The 13,871-nt window shown below is 37.4% G+C and overlaps 2 protein-coding genes across 8 annotated transcripts in view; one reads left to right on the top strand and one right to left on the bottom strand.

The window, feature by feature from the left end:
• LOC117297412 (cell wall protein DAN4-like) overlaps nucleotides 1-8,954 on the bottom strand; it is a 29,977-nt gene extending 21,023 nt beyond the window's left edge. For 6 of the 7 annotated variants that reach the window (XM_033780436.1, XM_033780439.1, XM_033780440.1 and 3 more), the window contains exons 1-3: nucleotides 8,820-8,954; nucleotides 4,465-4,981; nucleotides 3,028-3,069 (exon numbers count right to left, since the gene is read on the bottom strand). In XM_033780436.1, coding sequence (XP_033636327.1) covers nucleotides 3,028-3,069; nucleotides 4,465-4,657 — 235 coding nt within the window. In that variant the 5' untranslated portion in view covers nucleotides 4,658-4,981; nucleotides 8,820-8,954. Of the gene's footprint in view, nucleotides 1-3,027; nucleotides 3,070-4,464; nucleotides 4,982-5,793; nucleotides 5,855-8,819 lie in introns of those variants that run through there. The other variant, XM_033780438.1, reaches the window with a different exon arrangement.
• Nucleotides 8,955-9,088: 134 nt separating this feature from the next.
• Nucleotides 9,089-12,191, top strand: LOC117297413. Its single transcript, XM_033780444.1, has 4 exons — nucleotides 9,089-9,283; nucleotides 9,462-9,548; nucleotides 9,885-9,917; nucleotides 10,354-12,191. Exons 1-4 carry the CDS (start codon nucleotides 9,254-9,256, stop codon nucleotides 10,471-10,473), a joined length of 270 nt encoding a protein of 89 aa, XP_033636335.1. The 5' UTR covers nucleotides 9,089-9,253; the 3' UTR covers nucleotides 10,474-12,191.
• The last annotated feature ends 1,680 nt before the right edge of the window (nucleotides 12,192-13,871 follow it).

The following is a 13,871-nucleotide window of genomic DNA, read 5'->3' as shown; positions in this document are numbered from 1 at the left end:
CTACCAAACAGGGCTTGGATGGGAACCCAAAGCTTGAATTTAACAATGCTCGACATTGGCCCAGTAAACTCAGGACTGGACAAGCCAGGTGGTCTTTCAGTTGAACAATAATAACACCTCAATTATGGGTGCGTTCATTTAGCTCCCCTGGGATCGACCCCGGTGTGTGGCGTGTTTTGTTTCCAGGACAAACGTGTGCAGATAATTACCCACGTTCGTCATGGAAAAAAAACACGCCACACACCAGGGTTGACCCAGGGAAGCTAAACGAACGCACCCAGTAATAATACCTCTGTGAAAGACTGTTGAATATGAATCTGATTAGTTTGTTTAAAGTCTGTTGAGTTTTTCGAACATCCTATATCTTGTATTTAAACAATTAAACAATTCGCCCCAGAGTTATGCTCAATCTGAATAAGTTTTATACCATTGGAAAGCGTGTGAGTCTTCTACGTACAGCCACTCAATGTTCATGCATAAATTCTACATGGTTGATGTGATCCCTGCATCATACACCTGTACAACACTCTCCCTGCATTTAGGGATACTTTCTATTCAGTAATGACCTGTTTTGACTGGATAAGAATGAGTGAGCTAGTCAACATTTGAACACAATTCCCCTTTATGCTATTGTGCTAGAGCCTGCCATGGCAACCCGTTGCGCATACTGTTGACTAGCAACGCCGTTCTGTGAAGCTTGTCTGGCGTACATGTTATTCATACATGAAGTCAACACTCTCCTCTACTACTTTACGTTTGCCCTTACAACATCAAGTTCAATCATTAGGCCCTGTATAATGTAAATGTTACATACAAATGCCTAGTGAAATCTTCAATGATGAAGAATGTGAATGTACAATGATGTGATGTGCAATGTATCTATGGGTAAATGATGTTATATGCCTCTGGGTGCCTCCGGGTAAATAAGGGTTATTTATTGTACCTCCGGGTAAATATAATGAAGATACCTCTGGCTGGATGGGTACTAATGGGTGCCTCAAGAGCTAAGGCTAAGTAAAAAAAAAAACATATATAGCGTCCCCGCCCACTTTCTTTTTTACAGGCCGCCTCCTTTTTTTTTTTTATAATTTTTTTTTTTTAGGGTTATTTGAAATGATCTCAGCAAAAACAATCTGAATGTCTTGTCTGAATGCCTCGACTAAATTGTTTCATTTATGTTTTGTGTATTTCAGCAGTAGAAAAAACAATGGATATTTGATATTTTAACAAAGAATGGCGGCCATCTTGAAATAAAAAATAAAAAATAAAAAGCCCCTCTTCCTCCTTTTTTTGAAAAACCCGGACGTGAAACATGTTTGCTTTTTTACTCGGCCTAAGTGAATGTGATATCAAGAAAATAACCCATTCTGGTGATAATGTAGTGTTTTGTCAAGATTAAATCTTGTCTCTTAATTGTGATGGTGAAATCGAACCCTGGCCCCAGGGTAATGTGTACTTTTTAGGTACATGTACATGGATGGGTACTAATTATACTTCTGTGTACCTATGGATAAATGTGAGTAAAAAATAACTATCGAATAGTGTCACCTTTAAAAGAAGAAACAAAATTATGCACAGGTTGTGAAAACAGCGAAAGCAATTCTCCATTACTACAATAATCTAAGTGAGCCAACACTATTACTACATGATATTGCCATATCTGCGTGTTATTTGTGACATCACTGTCTCCTTCAATAACTCCTGAAGCAATTCTGCCATGTTTTGTTTTGACAATTTTTTTCCAGGAATACATAAAAATCCTCTCAAATTACATCTGGAACGAATGAAAGACTAGATGTAAGTGAGTGATAATTTTGGGTTGAACAAAGAAAAAATTTACTAGAGCGGGACTTGGAATATGCGACCTCCAGTTTAACATGCCTGCTCTGTACCAACTGAAGAGCTATCTAGCCATAAGGTTGGTAAGTATGGTTAAAACCAAGACTCCCGAGGTGATCCCCACAGCGTTCTATTTTCCCGAGGGATCACAGAGGGAGTCATAGTTTTAACCATAGCACGAGTTAAAGCAGTCAAAGTTTCTTTTACAATACTCCAACAGACTATTTATCATCTTCGTACACATAACGTTCGTAGGCACGTTTTAGATACACAGCATGCACAACTGATTGGGTTTGAGGTGGGTAAAAAGACGCCTGGGTACTGCACACCGTGTGATAGTCGTCGGATGATCACACGGCAAACGATGCACTACCACACAACCGCCGTCTAGTAAAACTAAGACATATCATGTGACGCGCTCTTTAGTCAATGAAAAGGCAGAATATCTGCATGGGGTGTTGTAATCTCCCTTATTTGCCAATTTGTTCGGGTTGTCAGTCACATGAATCAGCCGTCGATTTCACAAAGAGTTAGGACTCGTCTTATCTCAAGTTAGGACGAGTAACTCGTCCTAACTTAGGATTAATCTTAAGGTCTGCATGCTACAGTGCAGGGTTAAGACTCGTCCTAAGTCCTAAGATTAGTCTTAAGTTAGGAAGAGTTTTGTGAAATCGACGGCAGGAGGTTTAAGGTTCAACTCCCACTCTAGTAATTTGATTTTTGTGTTTAACCCAAACCTAGTAGTTTGAAATTTACCGAATTGGTTTCACTTGTTGTTTACTACTTGTCACACTATAGCACAGCGCTTGGAAAATGTATCTTTTTTTCAAACTTTCCATACTCATGACAGTTTTATTGTTGGTATTAGTTGGACACTACAACGATTTACATACTCATCAACGGAAAGTGGTTAAACTGGGTCATGCAGTCAAACTGGTAAAGATGCAACAAGAACAAAACTGGGTCATGCACAAAAACTGATCACCGCAAAATATGAAGCTATGGTTTGTTTTCTTTCTTTCTGACAAAACCAATTATTTTCCCCAAAATGTGAGGTTTTTCCATGTCAAAAGTATGAAAAGCTTTTATAGTGGCGTTGTATTGATCTGCATCTTGTAATGGTCATGTCACTCAACCAACTCTCAAAATACAACAAACTGCAAAACTAACATAAATTGAAAAGCTTACCTTGTTCACAGCAGGTCAGATTGGCAGTACAATTTTTAAAACCTATTGAAAAAAGGAAATGAAATCAGAGTAGAAAAGTGGGTTTAGTTTTCCTCTCTTTTATTAGTAACAAAATTTCTCTCAGACACATTTTGATGAAAATGTTTCTCTAAGTCTCTAAGCAGTTGATGTTTTGATAACTTAAAGACACTGGACACTTTTGGTAATTGTCAAAGACTCTAGCCTCCTCACTTGGTGTATCTCAAGATTTACATAAAACAACAAACCTGAGAACATTTCAGCTCAATTGGTCGTCGAAGTTGCGAGATAATAATGGAAAAAAACACACCAATTTTGTCAAATGAAGTTGTGTGCTTTCAGATGCTTGATTTTGAGACCTCAAATTCTAAACCCCAAATCAAATTCGTGGAAAATACTTCTTTCTCGAAAACTATGTTACTTCAGAGGGAGCCGTTTCTCACAATGTTTTATACTATCAACCTCTCCCCATTACACGTTATCAAGTGAGGTTTTATGCTGATACTTATTTTGAGTAATTACCAATAGTGTCCACTGCCTTTAAAGCTCAACTGATTATAAATGTCACACCACAACAAGGCTCAAAATTTGACACTGGACTGCCTTGGGGAAATCAACAAGGCTGTAGGACTTCTAACTCCACATTCTTAGAGGGCAAATATTTATTTGACAAGACCAAGGATTCAAAATGAGTTGAACAAGCACTAAGAGAATATCCAGCTATATTGTATACAAATTGAAAGATATCATGGACAGCAATTTTTCTCAATTTAGATACACAATTAGGGGAATAAAAGAGTAGCGGCGAGTTCTTAAACGACCGTTTAAAAACGGCAGGGTCGTTGCCGTGTGATAAAGGCCCGAGCCGAAACGCACGGCAACAATCCTGCAAGGTTTAAACGGTCGTTTAAGAATGAGTCACTACTCTTTTATTCCCATTCATAAATGCCTTTTTGGTTAAAAGGAGTAATAAAGTAAGAAACTCTGTAAAACTTATCCGTACCGTTGGCTTGAGCTCTGTACGTCCATGTGTTGCATTGTTATGATTGAGACGACAGTTTCCGGTGTGTGTCATTACCAACCGTTTAAACACCCCCATGTTACGCGCTCCACCAATAGGAAAAGCGAAACTGTCTGAGGTACATGTATTTATGAATAAGGATTTACTGTTATTAGTCAATTAAAAAACACAAGACCACAGGGCTTGTCCGGTCAGGATTTTACTAGCCCAACTCTAAAAGAACTGGCACTGGGCCTGCGGTCCAGTGTTAATTTTGAGCTATGGAGTTCGAACCTTGGTCCCAGCGGTGAACCTGACCACCCAACGCCAACACTACCACCAAAACAAAATAAAGCAAATCCGAACGTGCACAAAATTAAAAAACAAAAACCAGTTTTTGTTGTGAATGAGGTACTTACATGGGAAATCTGGCAGTTCTGGTATGCTTGCTTCAAGAATCATATATTTAGTAGCATTTTTCAAAGTACACTTCAAACTTCCTTTGGAACAGTATTCCATTACTGCCGTCGTCGTTGGAGCTAACCATGCAACGAACACAGCACAAAGAAGGCAGAATAGATTCCAATGCCAGTACGATGCCATGATGTTCATCAGGCCTAATGTTTATAGGCTGAGCGAGCGATGGTGCACCATGTGGTTTACATCAACTAAGAACTTACAGAGTTTATCTTCACAAGAATCGTTTGTAGCATGTTGATTCTTGGATGTGAGCTTGAGTGTCAGCCATTATTAAAGAAGATCACCAATTCAAAGAAGCAGCATCTTGGTTGACTGAAGCCAGGTAGAAATATAGAGGTTGCTTTGCAAGATGGAGACTGGGATATGAAGGAATCAATGTCTGACTGTAAGACACTCTCTGCCTCTCTCTCTCACCCTCTGTACGTGTAGCAGAATGATTCACAGAAGTTTCATTTACTGCAGGGAAGAACAAAAAACGTGTGACTTTATAGTTAGGAGTTACTATGAAACTAGAAACACAAACTTGTATTAAACATGAAAACAGGGTTTTAATTCAACTGGAATAAGTCTAACTTTTTTTCCATTTTTATGGTTTATAAACCATGATTTTCATGTTTCAATTTTCATGGTTTATAAACCATGTTTTTTAAATGCCTCAATTTTTATGGTTTATAAACCATGATTTGTACACCATGAATTTGATGCTTCATTTTTCTGCTTTATAAACCATGTTTTAAAGATGCGTAAAGTTTCCATGGTTTATGAACCATGATTTACAAATGTCTGTTGCATGTTCATGGTTTGTAAATCATAAACTTACACCAAAAAAATACTACTGGTATGTAAACCATAAAAAGGATTTGGCAACACTTTCTATGGTTTACATCTAATTGCTATAAACCATGGTAAAAACATGCCTTAAAAGTGCCAAACAATTAATTGACAGACGGCGCCCCATAGAATCGGTCACTGCATTTTGTGTAGCATTTTGTTAAATGTTGCTAACAATACATATTTCTTCTAAAAAACACAATTTTTATTTTTTTGTAACATTCAGTCTGCATATTATATCCTAAATATTTTGCCAGATGCAAAACTGATTCAAAATCTTAAACCAGTAGTGGCTGATGTACACCATCTGCATATTCATCAGAGCATTTCTCAGAATACTAAGTAAAAAGGTTAACATCACTACGAACGAAAAATGTCACCACAATTTTGACCAAAAATGTAAACTCATCTCCAGAGAGTTGAGTACTGTCTAGTACCTTGCTCCTAACAGCAAACAAACAATCGCGTCATCGCAGGTTTACACAGTTCCTGGTAAATGGCCACAGTGTGTATTGATCACCATAAACTATGTATATTTTGTACATAATAATATCACTCACTGCATGGGACTGGACTTTGACCAATCATGGCTGTGCGCAGACAAACAAGCCCCCCCCCCCCCCCCCCATTGTTGTGTGTGTGTGGTACACCGAAGGGGATTTCCCTTATTAGGACTTCCCTATGGCAACTGTACACAACTGTACACAACCAATTACAGGGTCATGTTTGACTGAACATGTACAATAAAGACATTTATTGAGTGCTTTATATAGAAATCATTTAATATAAGTGGGGGTCTACAGTTTTTGGTTTTGTAAATTCAAATTGAGAATTACATGTGAATACAATTGTTAAAGACACTGAACACTAATGGCAATTTTTCAAGACCAGTCTTCTCACTTTAGTGGATCTCAACATATGCCCAAAATAACAAACCTGTGAAAATTTGAGCTCAATTTGGTCTTCGAAATTACGAGATAATAATGAAAGAAAAAACACCCTTATTACACGAAGTTGTGTGCTTTCAGATGCTTGATTTCCAGACCTCAAATTCTAAACCTGAAGTCTCGAAATCAAATTCATGGAAAATTACTTCTTTCTCGAAAAACTACATTACTTCAGAGGGAGCCGTTTCTCACAGTGTTTTATACTATCAACCTCTCCCTATAACTCGTTACCAAGTAAGGTTTTATGGTAACAATTATTTTGAGTAATTACCAATAGTGTCCACTGCCTTTAAAGGATTTGGGTACTTTCTGTAACACAAAACACAATGTCCACAGCTTGACATTAAACTTACACTGTTTGAAGATAATGATAGCAGAAAGCTTCCCTTGAAATATTACTAGCTGAGGTGCTGTAATTTTTTATCAATGAGTAAAACGAAAATTGTGTTTTAGCCTACATGCTAAAATAATTTTTTGTCTTTAGAGACAATTTTTTTTGTGTGACTGGTTTCACTCATTTCTTGAATACTACAGCACCTCAGCAAGTAATATTTTCAGTAAATCTGTGGACATCGTGTTTTGTTGCCTACAGAAAAATAACCAGGGGTGGATTTCACAAAGAGTTAGGACTAGTCTTATCTCGAGTCAGGACCAGTTACTCGTCCTAACTTAGGACTATCCATGCAATTTGTATATCTCCTAGGACTAGTCCTAAGTTAGGACTAGTCCTAACTCTTTGTGAAATTGACCCCAGACTGTTTGAAATGTTCACTAGACCACAATCAACATGAGTGATCAAGCACTATTAAAGAGAAGATTCACATTTATTCTCAATTATCTTGGTATAGGCGTTTTTCAAAAAGATTTTTTAAAACACATTGAGGTAGCCGAGTTGAAAAAACACAAGACCGCCGGACTTTTCCTGTCATGAGTTTACTGGCCCGACACTTAAATCACTAGCCTGCGGTAAAGTGTTAATTTCAAGCCCTGAAATACAGTTGGAAAGACCCCAATTTCTTTGTAAAGTAAAAAAGGTAATCATCAACCAGTTTGTCAATACACTCGTAATTACACCTTCCCCCACCCTTTGCCCCACACATAGTTCGACGTCACTCTAAAGTCTCCAAACTTCTAAGTAAGAGGAACTGTACTTGAATTGAAGGAAGATCTATAGATAGATAGATATTGTAAGTGTTATGTGATGGCTATTTTTTAACAAACAATTAGTTGCAAACTTTTGGTCATTGCTAGCCCCCCACTATGAAATTCGTTCACCTATTGTTAGCGGAAGGAAGTTCTTAGTTCTAGGGTAGGAGTAGAAGTGCTTGCCCACTTCTCTGTGGCCGAGATCAAGAATTCAGATCTTGGCCACAGAAGTGGGGCTTTTATTAAATGAACCATACATGTATTTTAGGCCTCAATAATAATTATGACTGACATAATTATGTCAGGACATTTCGTACCTTTACCGCTTCGTACCCTGGGCACTTAGTACCTTCTCAGTGGATGAAATAAGGTGGGAATTATAATAGTTTTAATAAGACTCAGTCTTAAATTAGAGCCAGTGAAGACAGGTAACTATAGGTTATTTTAAACTACAAAAAACAACAATTAATTGAACTGAAACTGAAAGAAGTTAAAGCAATTATACACTTTCGGAACAGAAAAAAAAAAAAAGTTCACAGATTTACAAATAACTTACAGGGCTTACAGAGGGCAATGGTGAAAGACTTCTCTTGAAATATTATTCCATGAAATGCTTTCCTTTTTGAGAAAACATTAAAACAATTATCAATTCTCGACATCGAGAATTACGGATTTATTTTAAACACGTGTCTCATGACATGACGAAACGTGCGGAAACAAGGGTGGGTTTTCCCGTTATTTTCTCCTGACTCCGATGACCGATTGAGCCTAAATTTTCACAGGTTTGTTATTTTATATACTACTATAAGTTGTGATACACGAAGTGTGGGCCTTTGAACAATACTGTTTACCGAAAGTGTCCAATGGCTTTAACGGGTCTAGGTACTTTTTGTAGGACAAAAAACCATTTCTCAAAAACTACAGCACCTCAGCAACTAATATTTTAAGGTATGCTTATGTAAGTTACATACTATCATTATCTTTGAACGGTGTAATATAAGTTTAATAATGTAAATATGTGGACATTGTGGTTTGTGTTATTAAAATAATAAAAAGTGTTGAAGAGGAGAAACGGTTCAGTAGGGTACGTGAACAATATGGACTTTCCACGGTAATTAGTTTGGTTGAGGACACACTAAAAAAGTGAAGATTACAAAAACTTAACAACAACTTTCATTGGTCCAAAGTTTCATGTTAAAAGAGCCCACATGCAGCTAGCTCGAGGCACTGGACTACACACACGACGCGCATGCACAGTCACCTCCAGCGGCCGGAATCCCATTCAACAAAAACAACAAAAACCACATTTCGCAAAACCACATTTTAGTTTGAACTATATCTATCATCAATCAAATCTGCTTTATACTTACAAATCCTTCTATCACGCAGTCAAATATCACGCCCAATCTTGTCCCATGTTTGTATAAAATAACGATTAAAATCACAAAGGGCCGGCTCTCCAAAACAACACTTCTTCGTCCTCTCTCTCTACGTGCCGAGGCTTGACATGTCGATCGACTACACGCGCATGCGCTGCATGTCGTCAAACCAGCTCGGCCTCTCGGAGAAACACGGCCTTACACTTAATTAACCAACTCGACCACGAGCTGAGAGCAGGGACTTTGGATTTTGGCGTACCCCGTATACGGTCGAGTTCGTTGGTGGCGAGAGCTAGCACATTGTGGTGAGAGTTTCGTAAGTGTTTACCTGCGGTGATCGACTTTGTTTTTTTTACGGGGAAAACTGTACCAAGGACGATTTATTTATCAAAACGATGCAGTGAAAGAAGAAATACACATCAAATATGGGTGGCTGGAAACTGGAATCTGTCCGAGTAAGTAAATAAAGGTTATCTTCCTTTGAAAACTGCAGTGATCGCCGATTGGCGATTATCATGGAATGTGCCCTTAACCAGTTGCGATATGTGATTTGTGAATTAACTCGATGAGCATTATTTTGTCAATTGAATTAAACAAATAATGTGTATTTTTTCATCTTTTTGAATGTTTCAGATGGGCATCTATGTCTTCTTTCCTGTTGCAATGTTCTACTGTTTCAATAGAACTGAACTTTTTGAGAAATACGTCACTCAGAAAGTGGTGAGCAGTTTTTTTATGTGTTTTTTATATATTATAACTCCATAATTGCAATTTTAATGGAATGTAAGGCAGTGTATATTTTGCAGGCACTGACTACTAAGGACTATTGGAAAAGTTTCCGTATGGCGCCTCCACTTTTTCATTCGAAATAAAATAATATAGTATCTAATTTACCTGATAGATATATCCCTTTTTGTAAAAATTAGTGAAAAAGTGGTGGCGCCATACGGAAAGTTATCCGGACTATTTATAACTCAAAATTCATGACGACACTGAATGTTCTTCAGTTCTATTGTATTGGAAGTATTCATGTATTTTTTGTTTATTTTTTTGCAGAAAGTAATGTATCCTTCGGAAGACCAAATGCATGTAAGTTTATTTTTCTATATGATTTTATATCATGCTCAATATTCTTTATTGCCAGCCTACAGTTGTGGACAAAGTCGTTACAGTTTGTCGTAGTGAAAGCGTGAGTACTCTCTCAACGAGTCTCGCATAACTGGCTGTTTTCCTGGGACTACTGGCTTTCAAAAGACTACTGCTGTGACGACTACAGCATTGACAGCATTGGGCAATAGTCAGCCAGGAGCCAGGAGCCTTGCACGAGAGTAGTCTCCCCCAGACAGTCTGTGAGACGGAATCCCGGGAGAGTTGTTCACTCTCACTGCGGCACACATTTAACAACTTTCCACAAATTTACCTTCTGTGGAGTGATTCAAATTCTTTTCATGTCCAGCATTAGTACCCAACAACGCTTGAACATTGTAAGATTAAGGATTAATCAACTTTCTTTTTGTCAATACAGCGGAAGGAATTTGATGACCTCAGAGCAAGGATGGAAGAAAGAAAAGCTGTGAAGCAAAAACAACAAGAAGATGAAAGTCTTCGCCAGATGGAGATCGCCAGAGCATCTCAAACGTCATAGCATCTTAGCAATCAAACTCAAGATGAAGTTGAACTTTACAAAAAGAGACAAGAATGTGGAGATGCCCAGGCCTGGAATGTCATCTTCAAGAGGGCAAGGCTATTTTGCAAAGGTCACTTCAACTTGGCACCAAGACGAAGACCGTGGGTAATAGAGTAAGCCGTGTCCGCCCTACAATTCCAAGCCAGTATGCTCGATGGAAGTCCAGGCACAGCATCATGGCAAAATGAAAAGATTAATTGTTTGAATCTTAAGTAGCTATCAGAGATTGAGACGAAGGCACCTGAGCATCTCTTCCAGAAAGATTGTGTCTTGGAGATCTCTGTGTATTGAAAACAAGAACACTAGTCGACAGACTTATGTTTTCCTGAACAATCTTCTTTTTAAATTCTAGTTTCGATACAAAATTCTTAAAATTAAAAATACTGCAATTTTTCAGCTGAGTTATTGCTATAAACAGAGCTTTGTAAGTCTGATTGTGAGGATGCTTGAAAAGAAAGTTTTGCTTTCGAAACCCCATTTGGCAATCATGCCTGAATTTGTGCAAACATTAAAGTCAATTGGGCAACATTTTATGATTGCACACTCCCCAAGGTCTATTATAAGTGGAAAGAAAGTCGAAGAAGAGTTAGGAAGTAAACAACATAAGGTTAACTCAAAATTTAAAAATGAATAAACTTTTCTGGGGAAAATTTGATGTGTTTCATTACCAGCAGTAACTTTATTTTTCAGTATTTTCCGCACATAACAATATTGCTGAATTTACATACTGTATATTAGCAGCCGTTACATAACATTTTTTCTCAGAAAACATAAATACTAGATTTGATATTCATACAATGTTTGGGAGGGGGGGTTAGTTGATGATGCGACTATGTTAAATTTAATGTTGAGTGTTTAGACATTCACTCAGGTGGTAACATGATTTTTTCTTTACCCATGTTTTGCTTAAAGATTTCAGAAAGCTGGGTTATTTTTAGTTCTTGTTGAAAAGTTTACTGTTTGTGGAATAGTATTTTTACACAAATTTCCTGAGGCCTTTTCCAAACCACGGCTTGGTTGAGCAGTGTTTGTTTGTTGTTATATGTGTTTAGGTGATTTTCCCGTCAAGGGAACTCTGCAAGTTTCCACAAGATATAAAACACCAACAGCCATTCTCTCTCATACAAACATTTGTTTAACGCCTATGATTATTACCATCGCACTATAAATCAAGAAATTGTGACTAGACAACAACACTCGATCTAGTCATATTTGAACCCACAACCTTGTGGTTGGAAGTCCTTCACTAACATCAAATGAAGCCTGGAGACTGAGCCTAAACCGAGGTTTGGAAAATGCCCCAGGATTATCCACAAGGACGATGCTTTGATTAGTCTGGTACCACTGAAGTGAACATGTTTCATTATCATCTTTACAATACATTTCACAGGTTACTAGACAATCAAAGTCCAGTGTAATAAAATAAGATGTTACTTGTATATTCTATGGTAATTATTTCAATTATTAAGTATAACTCTTTACAATAAACATCTTTGTACATAGCTACATTATTTTGGAAAAAATTGGTTACCAAATTGATTAAAAAATAATTGCAGCCCAAATAATATGTAACATCGTCTTGAGAATGATTATTGTTTATGTGACAGTACATTGTGTTTGACCTTACATTCTCAGAAAGACAATTGTAAACAATGAAACATAAACCTCATTGGTATCTACAAGACCTAGTAGTCACGCGGACATAAGTAAATAAGAAATCATTTAAGGTGCTGTTGGGCAAGATTGTTGATTTCAAAAGTTAGAAATTTTCTCCGACATTGATAACTAAAGTGTTTTTGAAAGCATTCAACAACATCTTGCTAATGTCAACATTCTTTTAATGGCAGTAAGCACTATTGGTAATTGTCAAAGACTAGCCCTCACAGTTGATGTATCTCAACATAAGCATAAAATAACAAACCTGTGAAAATTTGAGCTCAATTGGTCGTCGAACTTGCGAGATAATAATGAAAGAAAAAACACCCTTGTCACACGAAGTTGTGTGCGTTTAGATGGTTGATTTCGAGACCTCAAGTTCTAAACCTCAGGTCTTTGAAATCAAACTCGTGGAAAATTACTTCTCTCTCGAAAACTATGGCACTTCAGAGGGAGCCGTTTCTCACAATGTTTTATACCATCAACCTCTCCCCATTACTCGTCACCAAGAAAGGTTTTATGCTAATAAATAGTTTGAGTAATTACCAATAGTGTCCACTGCCTTTAAGGACAGGGTTGCACTTTGATATATAATATGTACATGCAGTTTTGTATGAAATGTGACTGATGCATAGAACTCCCATCTTGGCGAAATTGGAGCTTTAACCCTCCCACTACTTGACCATTTAATATCACCCATGGAGGTTTTGGATGATAGATGAACTATGTTAGCCTGCAGTTAAATAGCACTCCGCTTAAACGCTAATAAAAGAAGCTCAATATGGTTACATCATGCAAGTTCTCAGATCCCAAACAATTTGTCACATTTTCATTATTAAACATACGCAAATGTTCACGTTCAAGCCATTGTAATTAATGTATGTCTTCCTCATGAATAATATACTACTGTGGTCTGATGCAGTGATCGTATGAGTGGTTGAAAGTTAGTCAACCTTCTGGGTATTTTGAGCAAAAGTGACATCATTACTGCGGTGTGTAGTTTGGTGATACACTTGGCCGAATTTCATAGAGCTGCTGATCCCACGAACAAAAATTAGCAAGCACAATATAGTTATGCTTGTCAGAATAATGCTACCAGCCGAAACAGCATGCCATGTGTCACTCTGTGACTTGTATCATAATTATTTCGGTCAAGCAGCAAATTTGTAAGCAATATTTCTGCTTAAAGGGAAGGTACATGTTTGGTAATTGTCAAAGACCAGTCTTCTCACTTGGTGTGTCTCAACATTTGCATAAAATTTGGGCTTAATTGGTCATTGAAGTTGCAAGAACAAGATGAAAGTAAAAACACCCTTGTTGGACGAAATTGTGTGCTTTCAGATAAGAATAAAAGACTCCTACATGTAGCTAGAAGTCTTTCATTATTTTAGTGAGAAATTACCTCTTTCTCAAAAAGTACATTATTTCAGAGGGAGTCGTTTCCCACAATGTTTTATAATATCAACAGCTCTCAAATGCTTGTTACCAAGTAAGTTTTTAAATAATCATTTGTTTTGAGTAATTACCAAAATGTGTACCTAAACCTAAGCGGCTCTATGAAATTCGGCCCAGATCTGGTGACAGATCTGTGCACAGCTGCACCAGCCAATGTGATCAAACGAGGTTAAGTGGTTTGTGCACCAGCTGGAAAATGGTTTGAAGGACAAATGTTGTCTGGGCACATAAGACGATTAGAAGAT

This window comes from Asterias rubens, chromosome 12 (genome assembly GCF_902459465.1).
Source record: "Asterias rubens chromosome 12, eAstRub1.3, whole genome shotgun sequence".
NCBI lineage: Eukaryota > Metazoa > Echinodermata > Asteroidea > Forcipulatida > Asteriidae > Asterias > Asterias rubens.
The sequence above is the reverse complement of the archived record's forward strand: the minus strand, read 5'-3'. Positions and strand labels throughout refer to the sequence as shown.